A 24,013-nucleotide genomic window follows, 5' to 3' on the forward strand; every position below is an offset into this window, starting at 1 on the left:
AAGAATTTGTTGTGATATTTGACGAGTAAACTCGCGTTTAATTTTCTACATAACATTGGCTGAGCCAATCGAGGTTATTCGTTATTTCGTTTGACTTCCGTTTCCTTTTTCTTGTTTATCTTTCTTATTTTTTCCTTATTTTTTATTATTATTCTTTTTTTTTTTTTCTTTTTTTTTTTTTTTTTTTTTTTTTTTTAATCCCTATTACCCGTCTCCTTCTCTCCTACCCGAAAAACGCTATCGATGGACATGAAGTCCGTGAGTTTTTCATTGAATTTTATATGGATCGGTCAAGACTAATGCCCGTGTCCACTTTACGATTGTGATACCAACAGGACTTTGGATCATACATTATTTGTAATTAATTATATCGTGCCTGTATTCAATACACACTGTCTATGTCATATATAAATGTAGATAATCGGTTATCGTATAATAAGATCCTAACTAGAATCTGTGAGAGATTTTGTCTAGACTTTAGAGATGATGCTGCTGCTGATGATGATGATGCTGATGCTGATGCTGCTGCTGCTGCTGCTGCTGCTGATGATGATGATGATGATGATGATGATTATACATACCTTTGTGCAATTAGTTTGTCGATTAAATTGTTAGCTGGCTCGGTGAGATTACTCTTGAGTTTCATTATCGTGTGCTCCCATCATAATTCGGTGCTTTCGGTAGTGAATAATAACGATCTTGGCTCAACGAGTTCATTTGATCATATTTTCTCGCTTCTTTATATTGTGCTCCATATATATAAAAAAAAAAGTATATATATATATATACATATTATGTGTATATATATATATGACGGGAACATGATAATAAAATACTGCCTAATTGATTCACTTTAATGCATGTGTACTATCGATCAACAGATTGCGTACATCTGTGTGTTTATTGTGCGGCCGACGTTACATCGTTGTTTGTACCTGTTTTCACAACTTGTGTCGACTAATATATACCTTACTTTAACGTGAAAGTATGCCGATTCGAGGAAAATACAAACTTTTGACAATTATTATTCGCTTATTCGAATATCAGAAAAGAAAAAGGTAATAATAAACGACGGACAAGAGTAAAAAATGATAGAAATATGTAGGAATGATAATCTCTATTGGATTGGAACAATTACACATGTATGTAACATCACACATGCAGTTTTTGCAAATTCATTAAGTCATGTTTTTTGACTTTTGATCACTATAGCCAACAAAGGGAAAGATAAAACAAAATGAAGAAGAAAAAGAAAAAATACAAAGAAGAAATGAATCGAAACTGTTATTTTTATCAAAGTACTCGAGCCGTCTTTTATCCGATGAATGGAAAACAAAAACAAACAAAGGATAATGTAAATTGATATCGTAATAATGCTAACGATAAAAAAAATAAACTACGATAACATTATTTAAAGGGAAAGAAAAAAGGAATATACAAGAAAAGAATGAAGAATGAAGAGAGAAAAACAATGTAATAAGTTTCAAAGTGCCAATGTGAACGATGATGTGGAGACATCAAATAATAAATGTGTACGCGTTGTATATCTCGTATGCGTAGGTAGCAAACAAGAGGAGTAGGAAGAGAAGGAGGAGGATAGAAAAAGAAGAAACAAAAAAAAAAGAAAATAAAAGTAAAAGATAACAAATGGTTAGTTAAGCAAAAAGAATCGCGCGCACCAGATGACAGGGCCGAGTTCCTATCACTGAAACAATTTGCGTCAAACAAATCACACATCGCGCTATTTACAGTGTTACGTACTTGAACAATTCTTTCCGTCTAATCGTAATGCGAGCGTATAATAACCGACTCCATCTTGAATTTCTCGAAAAAAAGAAGGCGCTATTGTATATTTATAGATGTTTTTGAAACGTGCGACAGACAAACAAAAAATTTTTCCGCGTCGCGATTTATTAAAAAAAAAAAAAAAATAAATAAATAAAAAAAAAAGTAATAAAAAAAGTAATAAAAAAAGTAAAAAAAAAAAAGAAGAAGATATAAGAAGAAAGAGAAAACGTTACGTATTTCTGGCAAAAGAGACAATTTCTTGGTTTTTTTTTTCTTTTTTTTTTTTTTAGATCGTACTCCGCTAACTTGCGCTTTTATCGATCGAAAAATGTCAAGGACGGTACGTTGGAATAAGTAAAAGTGAATAAAAATAATGAAGAAAGGTTAAAAAAAGAAAAAACGAAGAGAGAGAGATAGAAAGAGAAAGATAACCAGTGAAATCCTGAAATCCGCAATTTCTTTGATCTCAACATTTGTCTAGCATACAACGACTCGATAAAATAATATTTAATGAATAAATCTTAAATATCGTAGTATTACTAAGTGCGTTAATCTTATGGAGATGATAAGTATCAAACAACAACAACAAATTACCCTTTTATTGACCCTTCGAAGGAACATTGTATAAAGTAACAAAAGACGTACTCTGTGTATTATTGCTGCAGGCAAAGTTATTATTTTTATTATTATTATAATTAATTATTATTACTATTATGATTACTATTAATATTATTATTATTATTATTATTATTATTATTATTATTATTATTATTATTATTATTATTATTATTAATATTATTATTAATATTATTATTATTTGTTCTCTTGCTACGTGTAAATATACATTTATACATGCATATATGTATACATATACATATATAAATACGAATGAAAATTTTAGGATTAAGAGGATACACACTCCACGAAACACGAAAAAAAATTACACTACGTGCGTATAGGTAGATAGTCCATTATACCATTTATTATTATAATTATTACCATTACTACGATTAAATATTATTAACGAAGAATACGATATCTAAATGTTGCTAAATATATCGCGGCGGAGCACGGTTATGAGAGAAAAAGAGCGACCGAGAGAGAGAGAGAGAGAGAGAGAGAGAGAGAGCGAGAGAGAGTAGAATATACATTAAGATGAAAAAATAAAAGTCGAAAACTTGTATGTGTCGCGAGTGCGCGAACCTTAGGGGATACGTATGTGCGCGTGTGTTTCCCGTGTATGTGTGTGTATGATCATGAGCGAAAATTTAAGCCAGAGAAAGCACGAGAGTAAAACACAAGGGGCCGTGTTTGGGGGCGGAATGGAATGGATGAATTTACATGTACAGCTCTAAAAAAAGAAAAAAAAAAAAGAAAAAAAAGGAAAAAAGAAGAAGAAAAAATATCCTAAAAGTAATCCACCCCCAGAGTCCCGTACCACCCCACCACCGGCCGCCCCTCAGTCATAGCAAGTTATGAACCGCGGGCCGGCAGGTCTGAGTATAATTTTTTGTACTGTGTAAATGTAAGAACATACGTTTGAATAAGAAAAATGTTTATATTATGAAAGATCCTGTCTTTTATTGTTTATAAACATTTCTACTATTTCTCTTCTACGTACGAGCGCATTCTCATATCCACATCGGTTATATGTCAGGATGGTATAAAAGAAAATTATGTCCATTTGTTTTTAAATCGATTTTAAATGAAACGATATAATAATATAAATATATATTTTCTTTTATCGATGTGGTTTATTAGATCTTTCAAATTATAATAAGGAATTAATAATATTGGCCAATTGACGATTTTTAAACTGTTTTAAATGGCTCCTCTTTCAGCAACATTTTTCTGATTACTTTCTAAAAGCTATATTTAGTTTATAAAACCTATTAGTTGAAAGTTGAATTAACAATTTAATATGATATTTTGCTGTTTCAGTTGATCAGGTTAGCAAATATTCCGTCGGAAGAGGATGTTGAACGATGAAGAAGTAGATCAAGTATTTGAAATGTTTGAAATTTCAAATCTCAAAATGGTCGCTGATCTTTTTTTTTTTTAGATTGATTCGTCGTCAGTATGCATTTCTCAATAGTGACTTTTCAGAGGGCACCACTGATGTGTATGTGTTTTATATCGAATTTTATGTGTCACAATTCTGTGAAAAAAGAATTACAATTCGACCTAAGTTCGCGTTTGTTACACTACACTCTGTAATTATTTAAATCCGTTGTGATACAACGTCACATTACACAAATGAATATAAAAATTTGCAATTTTACAATTAGTCGAAGTGAGTCGGTCATTATACCATAATTATTTTCAAAAGTCCTGAGTAAAATAATTTACGTAGATTATAAACGTCTATATAAGGAAAAAAAATATCAAATGTTTATTAGATATTTTGGATTCTAGATAGTATATTTAAAAACGTATTATTGCAAAAGATGAATAATATGACACAAACGAAACCTATAGAATCATCGATAAGAAAGAAACTAAAAGAATCATTCGATCCGTATTTCATTGATGTTATCAATGAATCTTATATGCACAATGTACCTAAGGGATCAGAAACGCATTTTAAAGTAGTAGTTGTTTCTGAACAGTTCAATGATAAACCTCTGATTATGGTAAGAATACTACATTATATATTACAATCAAAATAATATACTTATGTTGATAAAATGTATTGATCTAAAGTAAATTTATTAACACATTACCATTCAAAGACATAAAAATATGATTTCTTTTGTTGACTGGTTATAAAATGTCAAAAACAATAATATAAATCTGGATGGTAATGTGTTAAGAGTAATTCTTATATCATTCAATCAATCTTCTTTATTATAAATTAATAGTAATATTACAATACATTTCTCCTCCTATTTAGCGTCATCGTATGGTACACGATTTATTAAAAGTTGAATTACATGACATACACGCACTTTCCATCGTAGTAAGTTTTCATTATTAATATATATATATATATTTTTAAATGTTGAGCAATGATTGATTTCATGTAAATAATATTAAAATATTTTTATAAAAGGCAAAGACACCTGAACAATGGGAAAAAAGTAATAAAACATTTACGCCCAGCCCTGCATGTAGAGGAGGTTTCGGAAAATGATATGTATCAGTACATAATAAAGATTGTATATAAATATTGATATGAACGTTGAAATATACTGAATAAAATTTAATAAAATAATTTAATTGTTTAAAAACAGATAATTAAAAATTAAAATATTTTATTAATGTCACAAGGAAAACGTGTCTAATCTTAATCTTCCTTCATTCTCAGTTAGGTAGAGTATATCTGCCATAGACTGTTCTGCAATTGCTTCTTCTGCTTTATCATGCATCTGTAAAGTGCATATACACGCACACACGCACACATGCTTATTACAATTGGTAATATAATTTAAATATTGTAAACATCGGCGTATTTATTGTAATAATACTTACACCTCGGAAAGCAGTATCGGTAGGAGGACACTTAAAATTGGGTCCAAAATTTACAGAAACAGTTGCACTTTTATGTATTGAGACAGTAGGAAAATATGCTCCTCTATTGATATCTATAAAAGCTTCACCTTGATTGATACCATTTCTATAATATACGATTTTACTCCCTGGTAGAGATTTTAAAGCTTTTAATGCTTCCGGTACTTGATCCTTCTCCTCGTAATAAAGGTGACTCTTGAATTTTACTAAAGGCTAAATTACAGATATCTGTGATTATTTGAAACGTACGTGAAATGTATTAATTTAAAATTAATTAATTAATCTATTATTTACCCTATCTTTATATGTATTTGGAATATGTGACGCATCATATGTATCAGGTAAAGATATAAGAAATCCTAATGTATCTCCTTCCCCATAACCATTGCTATAATGTTTTCCTCTACTTTCATGAAATCGTGTACCTTTCCTGTAAGATAGAATTAAAAACAAATTTTATTATGGAAAAAAAGAAAGAAAATAATAAAAATGTACAATCATGTTTTCCAATGTACATTTTCTTCATATATTATAGAATATTTTATTTAAACGAAGAAACTCTTTTATACGTACCTAGACCTCCAAGAGTATCCAAATTTGTCATAGCCTAATGGTGCTTGTAGATTCGCATATTCTTGTGCCCAACCAAGCCTAGTAGCAGATCCTTCAGGCATTTCTTCGATAGTAGCTTCCCAGTACCAAGTCCCTTTACTTACACCTAAATTAGACTTACATTAAAAACATCATGTATTTATAATAATTATACATTTTTACTAAATTGCTAAAGTTTTATTTAAAATTTCATAATGTCTGCTCGTAATGTCGTTATCGTAAAATCACAAAACATTCAAGAAAATCTTTAATTTATAACAAATATTTGACACATACTATGTGTGGCTCTGACCATGCAATATCCTTTTTCACCGGTGACTGCTAATCTGTCTTCTGAAACTCTTAATTGTGGGGCACGATCATGTAAAGCAAGTAATACTGCACTTGGACTTAGAGGCCTATATAACCAACCGGGAATAGGTTTTCCTGCCCAATCACTACTTTCATCAAACTCCTATAACATTGAATGATAGTGATGATTATTATACGTATTCGCATTTACTCATCCATTCTTCTTCAAGAATTTTTAAACAAGATAGATTTTATCTACTTGTCTGAAAGGTGCATGAGGATCTGGTTCTGCAAGTATATATCTGTATCCATCTTTGTTAAAAGGATGCTCAAGTGGATAACCATGTGCAGGCAATTTAGGTGCTGTCATATCTGAACTTCTTCCTTTTTTTCCAGGACCAGTACCTGCCCCTTCTCCAGGAAGTTTGCGTTTTGCATTACGACCACGAAGTCCTCCGCTTAATGGCACTTGATATTCCATGATAATAGAAAGAATTATTAAGATGAATGTGTTACAGTATTAATATATTCTAGATCATTGTATCATATAATAAAAGTTTCTTTGGTATTATCCTTAAACTGTTAAATTATTGATTTAATATGTTTGTTTTAGTATACATGCAATAATTAAAATTTTTTTTAAAAGAAACGATATTTTTTTTCAAAAAGTCAAATAATTTAAATAAATTTATTGTGAGTATTAGACTATTTGATCTGCACATTACTCTTATTAATAGCTTGTTATGTGATATTGTAGTAGTGATTTCCTTGATAAGATAAGATATACGTATATACGTATACTAATAATCAGGTTTAGCAATGTATCTCACTTAAAAAATGAAGACAGAGCAAAGGTTTCATTATTATTATATTATTTATATAATAAAGAATATAGTCAGTTCTTTTGTACTTTTAATATTAAAGAAATGTATTATAGGATGGATAATATGATAATACGCTTACCAACATGTTGCACACCCATTTCTGTAACTTTCAAATGGCCTCCCTTGATCATTGCTTCATAATTAGGTTTAATTAATACAAGATCTGGACTTGCAAGTCCAAACAACTGTCCTTCTGCATTATTTTCATCCATAGTAAATAATGTACCAACATCTTTCAATAATGCTCTGTGTATCTGAAATTACAATTCAGTATTTCAGATCGAAATATTAGATCTTATACCTATGGAATATGCAAAGTGTTAATTAACTTTTTTTTTTTCTTTTTTATCAATTAAATCTAACAATAGGGATAATTGTAAGTTTTATTTCCAATAATACATAAAGAATTTTACAAATCCAAAATGAAAGGACGTAAAAAAATTTAAATGATACGTACAATCAAAAATGTTTTATTCATTATTGTTCTATGTAGAAATAAAACAATTTATTATTATTACAATAAAAAAGGAACTCAACTTTTATGTAATACCGTACGAAAATATAATAGAAGAAATAAAATAATAATAATCAAATCTCAGAAAGACAAGTTATTAAATGAAAAAGTTTAATTTGATAAAATAACTTACTGTAGCATGCCAAGACTGTGTAACTCTGCGAGGCATTGTTGTCATGCTTTCCCAATGACATTCGATAAAAGGTATTATATCTTTATCCTTATGAAATAATGTTCTTTGTTCACTTTCTTTTTGGCAAATTTGTAATAAATTAGCTATTGCAGTAACACACATTTGCGGAAAAGCTTTAAGAAAAAACATGACATTTAATTCAAAATTTATTGCCTATCTTAAGCGAAATCTTTCTTTCTTCCAAAAGATATCATTTCTTTTTATCATTATTATTATTAATAATTCATTTTGTAATCATATATATATATATATACATATATATATACACTTACGAGCTTGATTTTTTTTAAAACTTTCTAATCCAGTCGGTGAACAATTTTTACACATAAATATGTAGTTCATCATGAAAGGCACTAACTTGCCTAACTGATATCCAATACAAGATTCGTGAAACCACCTTGAACAACTAGCACATAACAATTCTGCTATGTTCAGATTTCTTTCTTTTCCACTATAAAGAAAAAAAAGAAAATATTAATATACATAGTAGACATTTTATCATAATATTTATTGTACTTTAACTTGTATTGCATCTAGATTACCAATAACAATTTCCTGATTCATTATTATTACTACGATTGTTAAGTTTATCATTTTGATCTGTTTGTTTGGACTTTTGTCTATTCTTGTCATCAGGTTTTACTTTCATTTTTTCTTCTATGGAAACAGCTTGTGCATTTTCTATCTTATCGCTGTAAAATATAATTTAATTATTAAGCAATAAATATTTATATTTGCATTTTAAATATAGAATAAATATCATTTGGCGGGAAAAATAAAGTTGATATTATACCTTAACCTGTGAAAAGAAAAGATATAATAAATTTAACTAATTCAACGAAACTAGCAATTATAATAATTAACGTGGATATATAGATTTATAATGTTCAATTATAAATAAAATTACCTTTCTACTTTTTCCTCTGCCATTATTTTTACACTTAAAGTTTATCTTTTTTATAGGTAAAGAAATGAACTTGAACAATTATTGAAAATTCTTTCACAGATTGAGGATAATACTTTTTTATTCTCGAATTTTCTTGTACTTTCTCTATTATATAAATTTATATAGAATCTATTATCAAAAAGAGATTAAACTCAAAGCAACAACAAATGACATTTTATAAGAGATCATGTGTTTACGATGCGTCTGCGCATTCGTAGATCAGTAAATAATTTTTTAGAGCTCGAAAATCTACGCTGATCGACGCGCCACCTAGTCGATATATTTCGAAAATTGTGTCATGTTTAAAAGTTTATCAATATCCTATAGATAGATTATTTATTTATTGGACTTTTTAACTTATAGGATAATCTTACGTAGCGAGATAGTACTTGCAATATATTGAAATCTAATTGTAAAACACGCAACGCAAGTAGAATTTATTTTCTATAATATTTTCAAAATCCTTTCAATCTAATCAAACACTAAAGTTATTAACACTTTACATTGCCAATAATACTTCAACAGGCAAATAGATAAGATATAGTTAAATTCAAAGATAATTTCTTTACATTCGCAAATTTATATACTAATTATCATATGATAGTAACGACATACTATCTAATAAATATGGATCATTGTGAGACGCGCGCTACCATTAAAAAAGAAATATACTTTACAGTCTACTATTTACTACTATCTACTTCTTACACATCGAAACCAATTGTTATGTACGCATGAGAGGGAAATATTACACACAAGCTTGTACACCGATATGCAAACATGGCATTCGTAGTTCATATTTTGTCCATACCTGTCGCTGAAGTCACACACGCTTTGAACAAAAGCCAGTGAACAGCCATAATTCGTTTACGAAGAATATTCGTTCCACGAATAGAAATCCTTAACCAAGTTGTAACGATTGTCGTTTGGTATTGTCATCTTTTAATTTTTGTATGATTATCTATGAGTAAGAGAATATCAATGATTTCCATAGTCGAAGAAAATACTATTGAACATCTATTGCCATTTAACAACATAGACAATTTGTTGAATGTGATTACTTTTTGTTCTTTTTAGAAAAACAAAGCAAAAAGAACTTAATTTAATAAAAATTTGTATTTGTCATAATATATATATATATATATATATATACATGATATATATATATCATAATTAATACGTTTTTATAAAATTTAAGTAAACATAAAAATGAAATTTAAATTATATCTGTTAAATAATTATATCATTTCATTAAATATAACTGATCATAATGGTTTTATAGGATTTATATTAAATGATATTTATGAAAATCTTGCTAATCATTTTTTTTAACATGAGATCGTATAGTCGTCGTATAATACAATAAGTTCACTTAAATTTGCTAGTACTGAAACGTAGAATAAGAAAAAAGTATCACAATGAACGTTAATTTTATGAGTTTATCAATTAAGCATATAGAAAGGGATAAATCACGTTATTTTACCTTGTTTTTGACGCATAGAAAATTTTGCTTAAGCATGAGTTTCTTACGTCCACGAAGTATCAGTCAAGAAACGACCGAAGAAGTAGATCTTAAAACAAATGATAATGAGGTAAAAATAGATAATAAGAAAACAGCATCAATGAAATTGATGAGAACTATGAAAAGTGAATATAAAGATTTGAATATAAAAAAATATATAAGCCTTGTAAATCCACAATATATTAAAGTTTGCCCAAAAAGTTATCTGGGTTATACTAAGAATATATCGAATGTATCTTATTTAATCTCAGAGAATGGCGCTAAAAATTTTGTCGATTTGATAATCGATGATCTTTCAAAAAATATGACTTTTGTAGCTGAAGCTAACCCTGGAGCAGGTGTATTAACAAAAGAGTTATTAGAAGCTGGTGTTAGAATTATACGGACATATGAACCAAACGAATGTTTTTATCCTCTATTACATAAATTACAAAAGAAATATCCTAATAGAATTGAAATAAGAAAGGCAAATATATTAAAAATGAGCAAACTATATTTCATGGATCAACAGGATAATAAGGAAAGAATAAATGTAGTATTAAAAGATGTCCCACATATACATTGGGAAAATGAATCATGTATGCAAGTAATAGGAGCAATAATAGATCATAAGTTCTTGAAACATCTAATATGGTCCGTGGTATTTCGTACTAGCTTTATGATACAAGGAAGAACATCTTTTTATCTGGCAGTAGCACCCTCGTTATGGAATGTAATTATACCAGATTATTAAAGTATTCAATATGTAAGATCTAATAATTATCTAATAATTGATATATTCTTTTTATATTTTAGACAATAAGTAAACCTCAAAGTAAAGCCGTCTTTTATTTTCTTTATATTATCTATCAAACGTTATTTGATTGTAAATATTTTGGTGATATAGAAAGATTATTTTATATACCATGGCCAAAAAAATCATTAAAACAAAACAAATTAGTTGACGATAATAAGATCTTAAAAGTTGTGAAAATAGAGCCAAAAGCAGATGTTTTTAAAAATACCATTAAACCAACCCAAATAATATCTTATTGGTATTTTGTAAGATACCATCTTAAATCAAAGGAACAAAGGGTAATACCTGAATTGGAGTGAGTATAACATTCAGAAATAAAGAGAAAATGTTAGTTAAATATTATTTTATTATTTCTAGCCATATAATCCTTTTGTTATATTTTAGAAAATGGATACCAGGATGTGGAATAAGATTAATACAAAAGAACTATAATATATTTACCCGTTTTGTAGATTTAACACCCGTTGAATTTTTAGATCTTTATAAAGAGTTCGTATCATGGCCAGAATATGAAAACTCTCTCTTTTTATCCAGTGCATATAGTTACATCACGAATCAAAGTATAGTATACTAACAAATTAAATTTTAAAGGTAAAAAGATTTTTTACAAATGATTAATATATTTCATGGATTTTCATCATTGTTTATACTACTTTAAATAAATATTAAATATGTCATGAAAAATGTGCGCGTGCGTGTGCGTGTGCGTGTGCGTGTGCGTGTGCGTGTGCGTGTATATATATATATATATATATATATATATGTTGATATAGTACATAATTGTGAATAAATGTCAGTATATATATAATTCTAGTATATATTAATACAATTTACAATACCTTTCATCTTTGAAGTTATGGTACAAAGAAATTATACTCATACAAAGTTTTATAATTAATTATATTAAAATTGAAAATATATATTTTTTTCAAGTATTAATTAATTTATTTTATGCACTTTTAGGATGTAATAAAATAAATAGATAAATTATATTTATATTTCAATGAAGCTATATTACTTATATACATGTAAATTATATTTAATCATTTTTTTAAGTGAAATTAATACACTTGCTTATTATTCAAAAAATATGAAAATTTTGATAAAATTAAGATAATTTTTTGAACAAATGTTTAATCATTAATATACAAACCTGATATGTATTAATTTTTACGTATTCTAAATATAATCAATATCAGTAATAAAATTAATGAAACGCTGAATGTCTTAAGTATTAGAAATAATTATTTGTTTTTGTAAATAATCCTAATATTTTAGAAGAAAGTATTGTGTTCTTAATAATCATAGATTTATATACATACACATATATATATATATATATATATATATATATATATATATATATATATGTATGTATATATGTACATTCACAATTTTTCAGCAATACTAGATGCAAGGAAGCCACACGGACTATAGAATTTCTATGAAATAGTATTATAACTTTTTTAAATATTAATTGTTACAAGAAAGATTAACTGGATTCTTGCTGTTGGCTATTTCCAGTTGCTTCAATTAATTTTTGCCTTTCTCTATACATAGATACTTTCATATTTTCTATTTGATGATAACGCAGCAACTTTAACACAGCAAAAACCGATAAACCAACCCAAATGGACAAACTACTCCACGTTCCAAATTGCGCTGCACCCAATTCAATGTGAAAGCCCGAGGTATCGATATTGTCGGCTTTATCAATATCATTTCCAGCAGCTAATTCGCACGAAGGAAACCTTTTTGTCATACACTGACACCAAGTCATAAAACCTAATGTTACGATAATAGCAGCAATCAATGTTATTATCGTGAGAAAAATGCAATTGACAACATCTGCAAATGCTGAAAGAAAAGAGCTGTCTTCGCCACGATACATTAAAACAGAAAGCCTATAAATCTGGAAAGCTGCCATTAAAAATAATACAAGTCCAACGAATATAGTGTAATTGCAAGAAATTTGTGAGGCCCAATTTACTACAAACTGTCCATCGGTTTCTTGCCAAGTTCCCGTTGAAAATAGTAAACAGTGTCCCCTAAAAATAAAGTCCAAAGTAAAACAAAATATCCTCAAGTATTGATAACTTTTTTTCTTTGGTATTGACATTTCTTCACTGATATAATTGGGATTATTCACTCAACAGAATTATTGTAAATAGTATATTTACCTAAATTCATCTTGATGTAAACTCATGGGTACGATAATACAAAGAGATAAAATAAGCGCCACAACATATCCAGCTATTTGACTGAGAAGCAAAATATTTGTTAGAGCCATAATTAATGACAACAAGGAACAGCTTGTTTTTCACGAATATTATTAAATCGTAGTTCTTCTGTTAATGAAAAATTATGCCAATAACATCAATGATTTTCGTTAAACGAGAGTCAATGATTGCCACTAATATTGTCACTAAAAACATTGACGGACGTGTATTTAGAAAATGCGTTCAACTTCTACCATCATCTTTATAACCACGTAAGTGTTACCAACATTGTAATTTTATATATTATCTCTAGTTTCTTAATTTTATTTATAACGGTAACAAAAGGTTTATTGTAAGGACGAAATAATTGAAGGATGTAATATATCCATGTAGGAATGTTCACATACGATACGGATTGACGTACGACAAATATCGTAAATCGAAATATATTATTTAATTAATTATTTATATAAATTCAAATCGACTGCTACGTAGTATTAAAGGCGCGAATCATTTTTGCGATAACGCATAATTGCTTACATTTGCATAGACTTTATATGTATAGAATCATTTCATTTCCATGTCACAATTGTTGTGCCATTTAAAGGTCATTGAGAGGGATCGAGGATTTATGCGTGCGCTTTGAATGAATCGGCTTTAATGAAAAAATTAAAAAAAAAAAAAAAAAAAAAAAAAAAAAAAAAAAAATATCTTTTCCGATTAGAACTAATCAGAATGTTCTTACATTTTACTTTCTTCTTCTTCTTCTTCTTCCTTTTTTTCCCTTTTTCATTTTCCTTTTTCAAGTTACGTAGTAGAGAAATAATTGGGAAATATTCATGACACTTTTTATTTATTTATTTATTTATTTTTCTTTTTTTCTTTCGTAAAGATAAGGTCGATCATATTTAATAAAGATATATCGGAGAAATATTGAAAAGAAATCGATTGAAGCTGGGTCGTAGTTATAATCGAAGATCGTTGAAAAGTAAGTTGGTAGCGATTAGTAGTGACGAATTCGTAATAAAATGGGCGGGGGTATAATACGGACATGCTGTAGAGTCAGCTGATTTCAATCGATGAAGAAGTAGTGTTGGATTGACGTTCAGATATTGTGTGCGTGATAAATATATATATACGTGTTAACTTGTGAAGGGGAAAACATTGGCGAGCTAAAGCGACGTTAAGAAAAATCTGAGTTGTCGATTGTGTCGCTTCTCGAGTATTATGTCGAGAATTTTTTCGATAGATACAACACGTGTAGGGGAAATGAAATCTGTTTGGTTAATTTGTTTGTCCATGACCATGCCAGCTGAATAATAATCGTCAGACATAGAAACACGACGGAGCGAATTTTTAAAAAAATTACACATGCCTTTCTTAGAGTAGATCGTTTCGTTGTAGGAAATAAAATGTCTTGGCTGGGATGTTTACCGTGGTCGGAAGGAATCAAAAAGAGGGCCTGCAGATATCTACTTCAACGATATCTCGGTCAGTTTTTGGAAGAAAAATTGACATTAGATCAGCTTACAGTGGATCTTTACAATGGAACTGGTCGTGTTACCAATGTTAGCCTTGACGTGCAGGTAGTAGCATTTTCTTTGTTTCAAATCCTTATCAGGTATTTTCATTGGCATCAAAGATAAGTCCGTTGTCTTTTTTCCCCAAATGATTCATTTTCAATGTCAACGATAAAAGTGAATACTTTTATTTAAACATATCTATATAATAAATATATACATAATAAATTTGTTAATTTACATCACTTTATGACTTATATGACATATATAGTCAATTTGCAATTTCTTTTGTCTTTCTTCTCAGGCAGAGTTGTTTTAAGTGATTATATACCTTTAAAATGTATAATTTAATCGTACTCCTAATTGCATATGCATGTGAACGCGCGCGTATTCAATTGAAACGAATAACAATTCTTAAAAAAAAAAAAAAAAGAAAAAAAAAAGAAAAATAAAATATAACTTTGATGATAGGCTCTTAATGAAATGGGTGAACAACAAAATCTTCCTTTGGAATTTGTTGATGGTTTCATAACGGAAATGTCCGTTAGTATACCATGGTCTGCTTTGCTCAGCGAAGCAAGTTATGTGGAAGTCATCAGTCTCAGATTAACAGTCCAACCAAGGCAAAGGGCTGAAACAGGAACTTCGATGTTTGAATCTATGTGGAGTTCGATGACGTCCAGTATGCAACTTGCACAAGAATGTTTGCAACAAGATGCTAACAGCGCTGGAAATACACAACCTTTAGAAGGAGTAGAATTGTTTGCACAGACAATAGATTCAAGTGAGATTTTTTTTGATGTAAAAAGAAAAAGTCCATGCACGTGCAGTTACACGTGCGTGTGTGTATACTTATATAAAAAGAAAATATACCTATTAAAATTAATTTGTTTCAGTTTTATGTAGAGTAAAAGTAAGATTTATAGACACAGTCATAAGGTTAGAACATGTACCATTAGATTCTTCGATGGGTGTAGCAATGGAAATGTGTATAAAGTATCTTGAATACTCTGATGAAGCTGGTTTGGATCCAAGTCATACTTCTATAGATCCAAATCAGTCGGGAAAAGGTTACGTCGTTTCAGCCTTCACAACAAAACGGTTTTACTTGGAAGGAGTAACCCTCCATACGGATGAATTTCCATCTAGAGCAAGGACATTTTCGAGAAGTATTATGACTATGAGCAGGGGGTCTACACCAGATTCAAAAGTACTTGTATATAACTTTGCAGAATTTATATAATATGGATATTCTTCACTTCTATCATATGCTTTTTCTTTCTTTCCTTTTTTTATAGAATTCAGATGGCCAATTTTCTTCCGCACAAATATCACCCACTCAAAGTATGCAAAATTATCCTGACAGAAATATAATTAATAATTTAAGTGAATCACATCCTATATTATTTGCCAAATTCGCGGGTAGACAAGAGTTCAGATTAAAGATAAAGCAAGGTGAAGGCGTTTTGGGACCAAAGGTAAAGAAAGAACTAATTAAATTTGCTATCTTTGATATTAAAACAAAAGTTTTAATTATTCTAGGTAGAGTTAGAGGTTACATTGGGATCTTTTACTTCGTTCCTGAGTCCTCGACAAGTACATGTTCTTTTTGAATTAGCACATGGGCTTGCATCGCCGGACTTGGAGGATGTAAGTAATGTTGCACCAAGGACTTGTACAGAGAAACCAATGGCTGGTAGTGATTTTAATAGAGTCGAAAGAGAACTCATTCATCAAATACATCCTATACAAGGCATAAGATCAACGGTAAAAAAAAAACGTGTTAATTTTCACAGTTACGACAGTTGTATTAAAAGAATCGCAGATCAGATTCGTTCGATTTCTCTTTAGGATCTGAGGCATACACAAGGATGGTCAACGGCATCTTTGGAAGACTCGGATAATGAAGAAGAATTTTTACCAATGCGTTTGCCCGGATCTTCATCTATGAATGATTCTATTATAAGCAATAATCTAAGCATGGAAGACAGTATATTAGCTAGTAGTATCAGTTCTAAAAGTTCAACGACAAATTTGCCAAAGCACAGTAAACACAGGCATAGTTTGGATTCTGATTCATCTGCAGAAACATCGCAGTTTCATATTCGAGTGTCGTCAATCGCTGTAGTTTTATTACACGAAGATATATTAACAACGAATGTAGAAGGCCTCGGTTTGACTACCAGCAGTATAAAGCAAATGAAAAATTCGTCAGAGGAATTCTTTAAACACTTAGGAATTTTTGCAGCTGGTGGTTATGGAAATAAAGATTTTGATAAGGCGTCAAAATTACTTTTAGATGCTTGTCGTCTTAGCCATATTAGGTATAAATAATATATAAGAAATTTTATTCCTAGTGATTACGATAAAAATGTAAATATTTGAAGATTTTTTTAATCTTATAGGTTACTTGCAGCGCCATTAATTATTGAGGGAAGTGAAAGAACCACTACACAATTTTCTGTAATATCAGGCAGTTTAACGCTGGCTAGTTTAGAAATTGTAGAATGTTTAGTCAATTCGAGTACTTGTAATTCAAACGGAGCATCAAATACAGAATTTGTTGAATTATTAGGATTTCAGAAGGAAGCCACAAATAATTATGGTTTTTCCGATAGAACGGATTTTAGAATGAGATTTCAATATACAGAGAAAGCTGTTCGTCATGCTCAGTTGATTAAATTTGCACATCCACGCACAGAGATTGAGTAAATTCATATTTCCACGAAATTATATAACTTTCTTTTTTCATCCTTCATTAATTATATTTTTATCTTATTAAGTATCCAGCTGGAGCCATGTAAGACTGAGATAGACATCACAATTGTGGATAGAATATCTGCCTTATTAAATCCACAACCAATATGTACCTGTAATCAAACAACTAATATGAGAGATACTGTAAGTTATTTTTAACAATTGAATGAACTGAATAATTACATGATGATTAAGATTTTAGTCGGAATGATTTGTTGATTTGTTGATTCTCATATGTTTTAGAATCAACAAACGTTGTTTTATCAAGCGGTAGAGAGCCCAGCGCTACCAGATTCCAGAATAGATACAAGAGTGTCTTCGTCATCTTGTACAATAAAATTAAGGTGATTATGCAATTTCAATTTGAGGTATGATATATGTTCTCTAATATATATATGTATATATGTATATATATATATGTCTATTCTTATCATAGATTTCCTATACCAGACTTGAGACCTCTGCATGATATGAATAGAGCGCCATGGTGGAAGAGATCTGTAAGACCGGATTACATGATACTCAAACTTACAGATGCACAAATCCATTCTACTATGGAAAGTCGTGCTCACTGTTCGGCTAGGCACGAGCTTCAGTTTCGGCATCTGTTACTATCGTATTTAGAAACTGATACCGATGTACCCATAGAAATTGGCAAGGCAATAGCTGATGAGAAAAACGATGGATCATATCAACAAATAAATGAAGGCTTTGGTTGGGCTAGAATAGTTATTACAGTATACCCAATTCATTCGGGTGGACAATTGGAAGATAGTTCCGAAGGAGAACCAGATTCAAGTTTAGATGATACTTTAGAAAATGCACCTAGGCATCAGCCATCGCCGTTTAGTTCTAAAAAAGTTATACACGAATCTGATACACCACACTCTAAACCTCATAGCCAAGGAGATAAGGATGATTTAGAACAAAAGTTTGTATTAATATTTTAAGTATTATGCATCGAAAAAAAAAAATATATAAGTATAAATAGTAGAACTTTCTTATCGACAGAGAAGGAGAAGAATTGATAATTCCTGGTAGTCGACAAGAAATGTTGGAATTTATAGAAGAAGGGACTCGTGGTTCTCGAGTTCAAGTGGAAATCAGTTTGCCTTCTGTTTCTGTTCAAATACCATCGAAACATCTTTATGAATTATTGTACAATAGATTCAACACTGATATTTTTTTGTGGGAACCTTCTGCGCCACGTCCGAAATATACCTCTCATATAGAAAGTCACATTGGTCTCGATTTAGCATCAACATTGTTGCAAGAATCGGCTTATCCTCGGTAATTATTTTCACACTCTTCGTTACTTCATAATATATGTGTGTGTGTGTGTGCGTGCGTGCGTGCGTGCGTGTGTGTGTGTATATATGCATATATGCAAGATAAAGGTCCCTATCGCATATCTGTAAATATATTATAGATTCAGCATGTGTAAAAGTGGTATACAATATGACTCTGATTCCGATTCAGACGAGGAAGGTATATTCCATTCTACAGCAGATAGAAGTTATAAACAACAAGCAAATAAAACATCTAAGAATGGGCAAAGTAAACTTGCATTGACACTGAATATTAATCAAGGTCTTTTGACTATGTACACACCTGTACGCGATTCTATGCGCAATGTTATTCCCGGCCAACAAGGTGAACTAATACTTCGCTTAGAGGATGCTACAATATTTTCTGTTACCGCTTATAAAGGGAATATAAATATGGGTTATATTTGTGCGATGATTAAAAATGCATCTTTAAATCATTGTGGTTTGACAACAATTCCTTCACAAACTCCACCATTGAGATCTATAAATAGTGTTATACCGAGGCATTGTCAAAGAGCAATATATAGATGTGAGCCAGGTGCAAATGTAACAACAAATTCTTGCAATAAAGATATGGTAACTGTGGCTGTTCGTATACAAGCTGCACATCAAACTCATCGCATAAAGGTTCGAAAATATAATAGGACTCTTATATAATATATATTTTACTTTATTATATATTTTCATTGGATTATATTGCATGGATACATGAATATAAATATTCTTTATAGACTTTCAGAGTAGCAGTTGGTATAAGGAATGCTACCTTGAGGCATAGAATGTGTTCAACTGCAACATCATGGTTTACACAGTTTACCGATTGTTTAGATGTCGCGGATCATCCTGTCGCTGGATATTCCCCACCAGGAATTCTTACAGAATTACACTTACATCTTTGGGATTGCACAGTAGATTACAGGTCTTTAACTTGATAAAAATATTTGTAAAACGTTATTGATAGTAACAAATGAGGAGATATATTAAATAGATGTGATTTGCAGGCCTTTACATTTGCCATTAAGATCGGTGGTGACTCTTGGTAATTTTAGTGTGTCTAGTAATATAGCAGCACAGACAAGCACTTCGACATTGCGATTTATAGCAGAAGATATTGGACTTTTTATATCCAATAAATTAGGAAAGAATATAGATTTGAAAAGAGATTATGTATGTGTAATGGATCTAGGTCTTTTTGAATTATCATTAAGATTGAACGACAAAATGTGCGGAGGAGCGCCAAGAGTGGATTTGAGAGCAAGCAACAATGTATTACATGTGCGCACATGTTCAGATTCTGGTCGTGCTTTAACACAATTACTTACATATTTTGCCAGTGATGGTGATTTAACGTCAAACACAGAAAGTACAGAAAATATAGCCGTACCTAATTCAGGGGATGAAGAAAGTTTACTCGGCGATGAGAGTATCAATACTTTGAGTAAAAGTCAAGTCGAAAGAGTGAACAGTTTAATGGAAGAAGCAATGGAAGAAACAGTTAAAGGTAGAATTATTTAATAATATCTATCGCTATTACTCATTCGTTTTTGTGCAATATATAATTAATTACTATCTTCAAGATACAACGATAGATGCAGATGAAAAATCGCCAGCGAAGGAAAGTCAAGTCGAAGTATTTTTCTTTCCTGATGAATCACGTCCTGGATCTCAAATTATTCCTGAAATATGTTCAAATGCGAAAGATTGTGTCAAAACAATATGCGAAAGTGAAACAGAAGATGCGGATGAAGATTTTTGTATCTTAGGTGAAGAAGCGGGTGCCGGGATTATGCCGAGACATGGAATACCCGAAGTTCGTTGGCTTTCCGAGGAGTCATTAAGGATTGTAGATAATCATTTTTCTATTCCTCTTGGTAAAACTGATTTATTGAAAGCTCCTAGACATTATCCTGCTGCCGTCTTAAGATATACGCTTTGCGAAATGACATTGATTTGGCATATGTACGGAGGAAAAGATTTTGAAAATTCTGAGGTGGTAGCAAAGAAACATGTTACCATTAATGATAATACGTCGCGTGTGCAAGGAAGGTATAGATTGAAAACTTAAACATTGAATTTAATAATTGATTTAGAAAGGAACATTATTAATAATGCGATTATTCATTTTCTTTTGTTTACAGAAGTCGTTCTGTTGCCAGTGTAGGTTTCACTACAATTAGTCCAAACGAAGTTCGTTTTGGTAGCGTACCGAATTCACCACGCATAAGAACCAAAGAAACATTGATAGATTGGCAAACATCTGGTGGCCCAAGTCGTCAGCACGACGTATTAATGGAGTTACAATTAAATAAAGTTCGCTTTCAACACGAAGTTTACCCTGAAAATACAACGGAAGCATCTAGACAAATTTTATTGGTCAACGAGATCGAAATTAGGGATAGATTGGCCTCTTCTCACATTAACAAATTCTTATATCAATATAGCAGCGAAGCGAAACCTAGGCAATCCCACGCAAATATGTTTTCCATGAAAGCTGTTCATATAAGACCAGATCCAAGACTGTCGGCTCAAGAATGCTGTCTGAAGCTTAGCGTACTGCCACTACGCCTAAATATTGATCAGGATAGTCTATTATTTCTGATTGAATTTTTTAACGAGCTAGGAGGCGGATCGAAGCAACATTCTGATAATTCAGCCGCTTGCAATAATTCTCAATCTTCTCCGGTATCCAAACAAGGAACACCAACGCATCATCCACCTGTTATGAGCATAAATGATTCAACTACAATGCCTAATGTTCAAATTTCAACGAATATACCGCAAAATAATACGATAGATCAAAATTTGCTAATACTTTTGGAGGATGAATTAACAATTAAAGAAAACAAAACGAAGCCAAAGACGACTCACGAAGTTCGTGAAGATTGTCAACCGATATATTTTAGGTAAGTTCTTGTACAATTATTTGAATAGAAATTATAATTAATTTCATATGTGGATTAAATGTCATCGATAATGTTTAGGAGCGTCATATTTGCACCCGAGGTTCTGGTTAGATTAGATTACCACGGGAAACGCGTTGATCTTACTCATGGGCCCTTAGCCGGGCTTTTGATGGGTTTGGCGCAATTGAACTGCTCTGAGCTAAGACTGAAAAGATTGACGCATCGACACGGACTCCTCGGTTTTGACAAACTCGTAACGTTTTTATTATCAGAATGGTTGCAAGACATAAAGAAGAATCAATTGCCTAGTTTACTTGGAGGCGTTGGTCCTATGCACTCGTTGGTACAGCTGTGTAAGTATATAAAAGAAACGACAAACGATCTAAATAAAATCATACTGTATATTAGATGGATGAATTCGATTATTTACAAATTACTTTATTCGATAGTTTGGAAATGTTGTTCTTTGAAATTTTGATATTAAAAAAAAAAAAAAAACACAAAACAAAAAAAAAAAGAAAATAATGCAGTAAATGAAAATCCTAGCACTTTAACATTTCCTAACAGTTCAAGGAATTCGTGATCTGTTCTGGTTACCAATAGAGCAGTATCAAAAAGATGGAAGGATAGTTCGTGGCTTGCAAAGAGGTGCGAATAGTTTCACCACATCCACGGCTATGGCAGCATTGGAGCTAACATCTAGACTTGTATATGCCATACAGAGCACAGCCGAAACGGCATACGACATGGTTAGTCCAGGACCTAGCGTACGTCGAAAATCAAGAGGACAAAAGGGCCGCAGAAAAAGGTATAGTCAACCACAGGATATTCGTGAAGGAATGGCAAATGCTTATATGCTCGTTAAAGAGGTATGCAAATTTTAATTAAAAATTACTTTTGCTTACGTTTAAGATGTTGTCTCTAATATTTTTGGGCTTTCAAAGTATTTTCTGATTCAAAATTTCTTTTTGATAAAATATATGTGTGTATATGTATATATATATACATATACATATATACATACACATATATACAGGGACTTGGTGAAACTGCTAATCAATTGGTACGAGTTGCAAGTGAGGAACACGAACAGAAAGGTGTATCAGGAGCGGTGGGTGGTGTACTTAGACAGATACCGCCGACAGTAGTCAAACCCATTATTCTTGCCACTGAAGCAACGAGCAATGTTTTAGGAGGAATGCGTTCCCAATTGGTGCCCGATGCAAGAAGGGAAGCAGCTCAAAAGTGGCGGCAAGATACTCATGATATAAATTAGAATTTTCTCAAAAGAATTGCAAAAAGGATCTTGTTAATAAATTATTAATAAATCTCGCTCAAACAAAAAAACAAAAAAAAAAAAAACAAAAAAAGAAAAAGAGAAGGGAAAGAAATAAAAGAGAGAGAGTAAAAAATAATAAATTTCTCGTCGTATATATGATGTACGTACTTGACTTATGTTATTAGATATTGATCCATGACGCAGAACTAGAAAACTCAAGAATTTAAATATTCGTATATGTATGATTGGCATCATTCGCACGAATTTAGATTTGTGCCGTTTAGCCAAACATATCATTCAACAATCTACTTACGAGTAGAATAATTCGATTGGTCTCATAAAAAAGAGATCACTTTTAAAAATATATACTACAGAAAATATACGGGAAGTTAACACACTGAATCGTTAATATGGAAAAGATATACACAATATTCGCAGAAGTGATGATGATATATCATATTCAGTTCCACTAATTTTATTGTATGTTGCAATACCATCGTAATTTCTTATAATATGTATAAATTATAAATCAAATATACGCGATATCGTGAATAGTTGCACTTTGCTGCTTCTGCGTATTTTTGTTCTAATCTTGTGTATGTTTTATACGAACATGTATCTAAACATTTTTATTAATAAAACGATCTATACTATTCACGGTTTAATATTGCTTAATATCACATTATAATTCTTCATTCAAATATATTAGGATTTCTTATCGTTGAGCAAAAAAGATAATTGTTATTTCGATAATTTGCACATTTTGAAATTCGACTTTCGAATGAATTTCGAGTTTCTTTGCTCTTCTTCCTAGTATGTATCTGTCGATAATGTAATAATGATAATACGTATAAACATTTCATTAAAAAGAACAATAAATATATACTTGCGCGTGTGTGTGTGTGAATATATGTATCTATACATATATATATATAATAAATAAATATATAT

At 30.7% G+C, this 24,013-nt stretch overlaps 5 protein-coding genes across 9 annotated transcripts; 3 read left to right on the forward strand and 2 right to left on the reverse strand.

The window, feature by feature from the left end:
- The first annotated feature begins 189 nt into the window (after positions 1 to 189).
- On the forward strand, positions 190 to 4,981 carry LOC118442550 (bolA-like protein DDB_G0274169). Its single transcript, XM_035868297.2, has 4 exons — positions 190 to 4,081; positions 4,204 to 4,421; positions 4,682 to 4,747; positions 4,841 to 4,981. The coding sequence occupies exons 1-4, from the start codon at positions 4,045 to 4,047 to the stop codon at positions 4,919 to 4,921; spliced, it is 402 nt and encodes a 133-aa protein (XP_035724190.1). The 5' UTR covers positions 190 to 4,044; the 3' UTR covers positions 4,922 to 4,981.
- A 24-nt stretch (positions 4,982 to 5,005) lies between these two features.
- Positions 5,006 to 9,706, reverse strand: ash2 (set1/Ash2 histone methyltransferase complex subunit ASH2). 2 transcript variants are annotated; one of them, XM_085663781.1, is made up of 11 exons: positions 9,550 to 9,706; positions 8,335 to 8,484; positions 8,065 to 8,243; positions 7,733 to 7,905; positions 7,165 to 7,339; positions 6,461 to 6,669; positions 6,187 to 6,364; positions 5,872 to 6,016; positions 5,593 to 5,728; positions 5,260 to 5,511; positions 5,006 to 5,156 (listed from the first exon to the last, which is right to left on the reverse strand). In XM_085663781.1, exons 2-11 carry the CDS (start codon positions 8,439 to 8,441, stop codon positions 5,052 to 5,054), a joined length of 1,659 nt encoding a protein of 552 aa, XP_085519907.1. In that variant the 5' UTR covers positions 8,442 to 8,484; positions 9,550 to 9,706; the 3' UTR covers positions 5,006 to 5,051. The 2 variants fall into 2 exon arrangements, with proteins under 2 accessions (XP_085519907.1, XP_035724162.1); XM_035868269.2 differs by lacking the exon at positions 9,550 to 9,706 and adding an exon at positions 8,700 to 9,261.
- A 189-nt stretch (positions 9,707 to 9,895) lies between these two features.
- mtTFB2 (mitochondrial transcription factor B2) lies at positions 9,896 to 11,775 on the forward strand. Of its 2 annotated transcripts, XM_085663794.1 has the most exons (4): positions 9,896 to 10,972; positions 11,056 to 11,074; positions 11,147 to 11,351; positions 11,441 to 11,775. In XM_085663794.1, exons 1-4 carry the CDS (start codon positions 10,157 to 10,159, stop codon positions 11,628 to 11,630), a joined length of 1,230 nt encoding a protein of 409 aa, XP_085519920.1. In that variant the 5' UTR covers positions 9,896 to 10,156; the 3' UTR covers positions 11,631 to 11,775. The 2 variants fall into 2 exon arrangements, with proteins under 2 accessions (XP_085519920.1, XP_035723800.2); XM_035867907.2 differs by having other exon boundaries at positions 9,900 to 10,972; positions 11,056 to 11,351; positions 11,441 to 11,772.
- Positions 11,776 to 12,177: 402 nt separating this feature from the next.
- On the reverse strand, positions 12,178 to 13,552 carry LOC118442385 (transmembrane protein 179). Its single transcript, XM_035867908.2, has 2 exons — positions 13,237 to 13,552; positions 12,178 to 13,104 (listed from the first exon to the last, which is right to left on the reverse strand). The coding sequence occupies exons 1-2, from the start codon at positions 13,344 to 13,346 to the stop codon at positions 12,549 to 12,551; spliced, it is 666 nt and encodes a 221-aa protein (XP_035723801.1). The 5' UTR covers positions 13,347 to 13,552; the 3' UTR covers positions 12,178 to 12,548.
- Positions 13,553 to 13,680: 128 nt separating this feature from the next.
- Atg2 (Autophagy-related 2) lies at positions 13,681 to 23,730 on the forward strand. 3 transcript variants are annotated; one of them, XM_085663771.1, is made up of 20 exons: positions 13,681 to 13,695; positions 14,680 to 14,861; positions 15,267 to 15,579; positions 15,692 to 16,005; positions 16,094 to 16,273; positions 16,338 to 16,562; positions 16,647 to 17,119; positions 17,201 to 17,503; positions 17,579 to 17,696; positions 17,796 to 17,896; positions 17,989 to 18,483; positions 18,564 to 18,842; positions 18,982 to 19,507; positions 19,612 to 19,799; positions 19,882 to 20,381; positions 20,458 to 20,926; positions 21,019 to 21,783; positions 21,862 to 22,136; positions 22,351 to 22,652; positions 22,820 to 23,730. In XM_085663771.1, the coding sequence occupies exons 2-20, from the start codon at positions 14,688 to 14,690 to the stop codon at positions 23,057 to 23,059; spliced, it is 6,240 nt and encodes a 2,079-aa protein (XP_085519897.1). In that variant the 5' UTR covers positions 13,681 to 13,695; positions 14,680 to 14,687; the 3' UTR covers positions 23,060 to 23,730. The 3 variants fall into 3 exon arrangements, with proteins under 3 accessions (XP_085519897.1, XP_035723796.1, XP_035723798.1); XM_035867903.2 differs by lacking the exon at positions 13,681 to 13,695 and adding an exon at positions 14,246 to 14,263; XM_035867905.2 differs by lacking the exons at positions 13,681 to 13,695; positions 22,820 to 23,730 and having other exon boundaries at positions 14,300 to 14,861; positions 22,387 to 22,527.
- Positions 23,731 to 24,013: the final 283 nt, after the last annotated feature.

Source organism: Vespa mandarinia, chromosome 24 (assembly GCF_050613455.1).
Source record: "Vespa mandarinia isolate Hongniang chromosome 24, ASM5061345v1, whole genome shotgun sequence".
Classification (NCBI taxonomy): domain Eukaryota; kingdom Metazoa; phylum Arthropoda; class Insecta; order Hymenoptera; family Vespidae; genus Vespa; species Vespa mandarinia.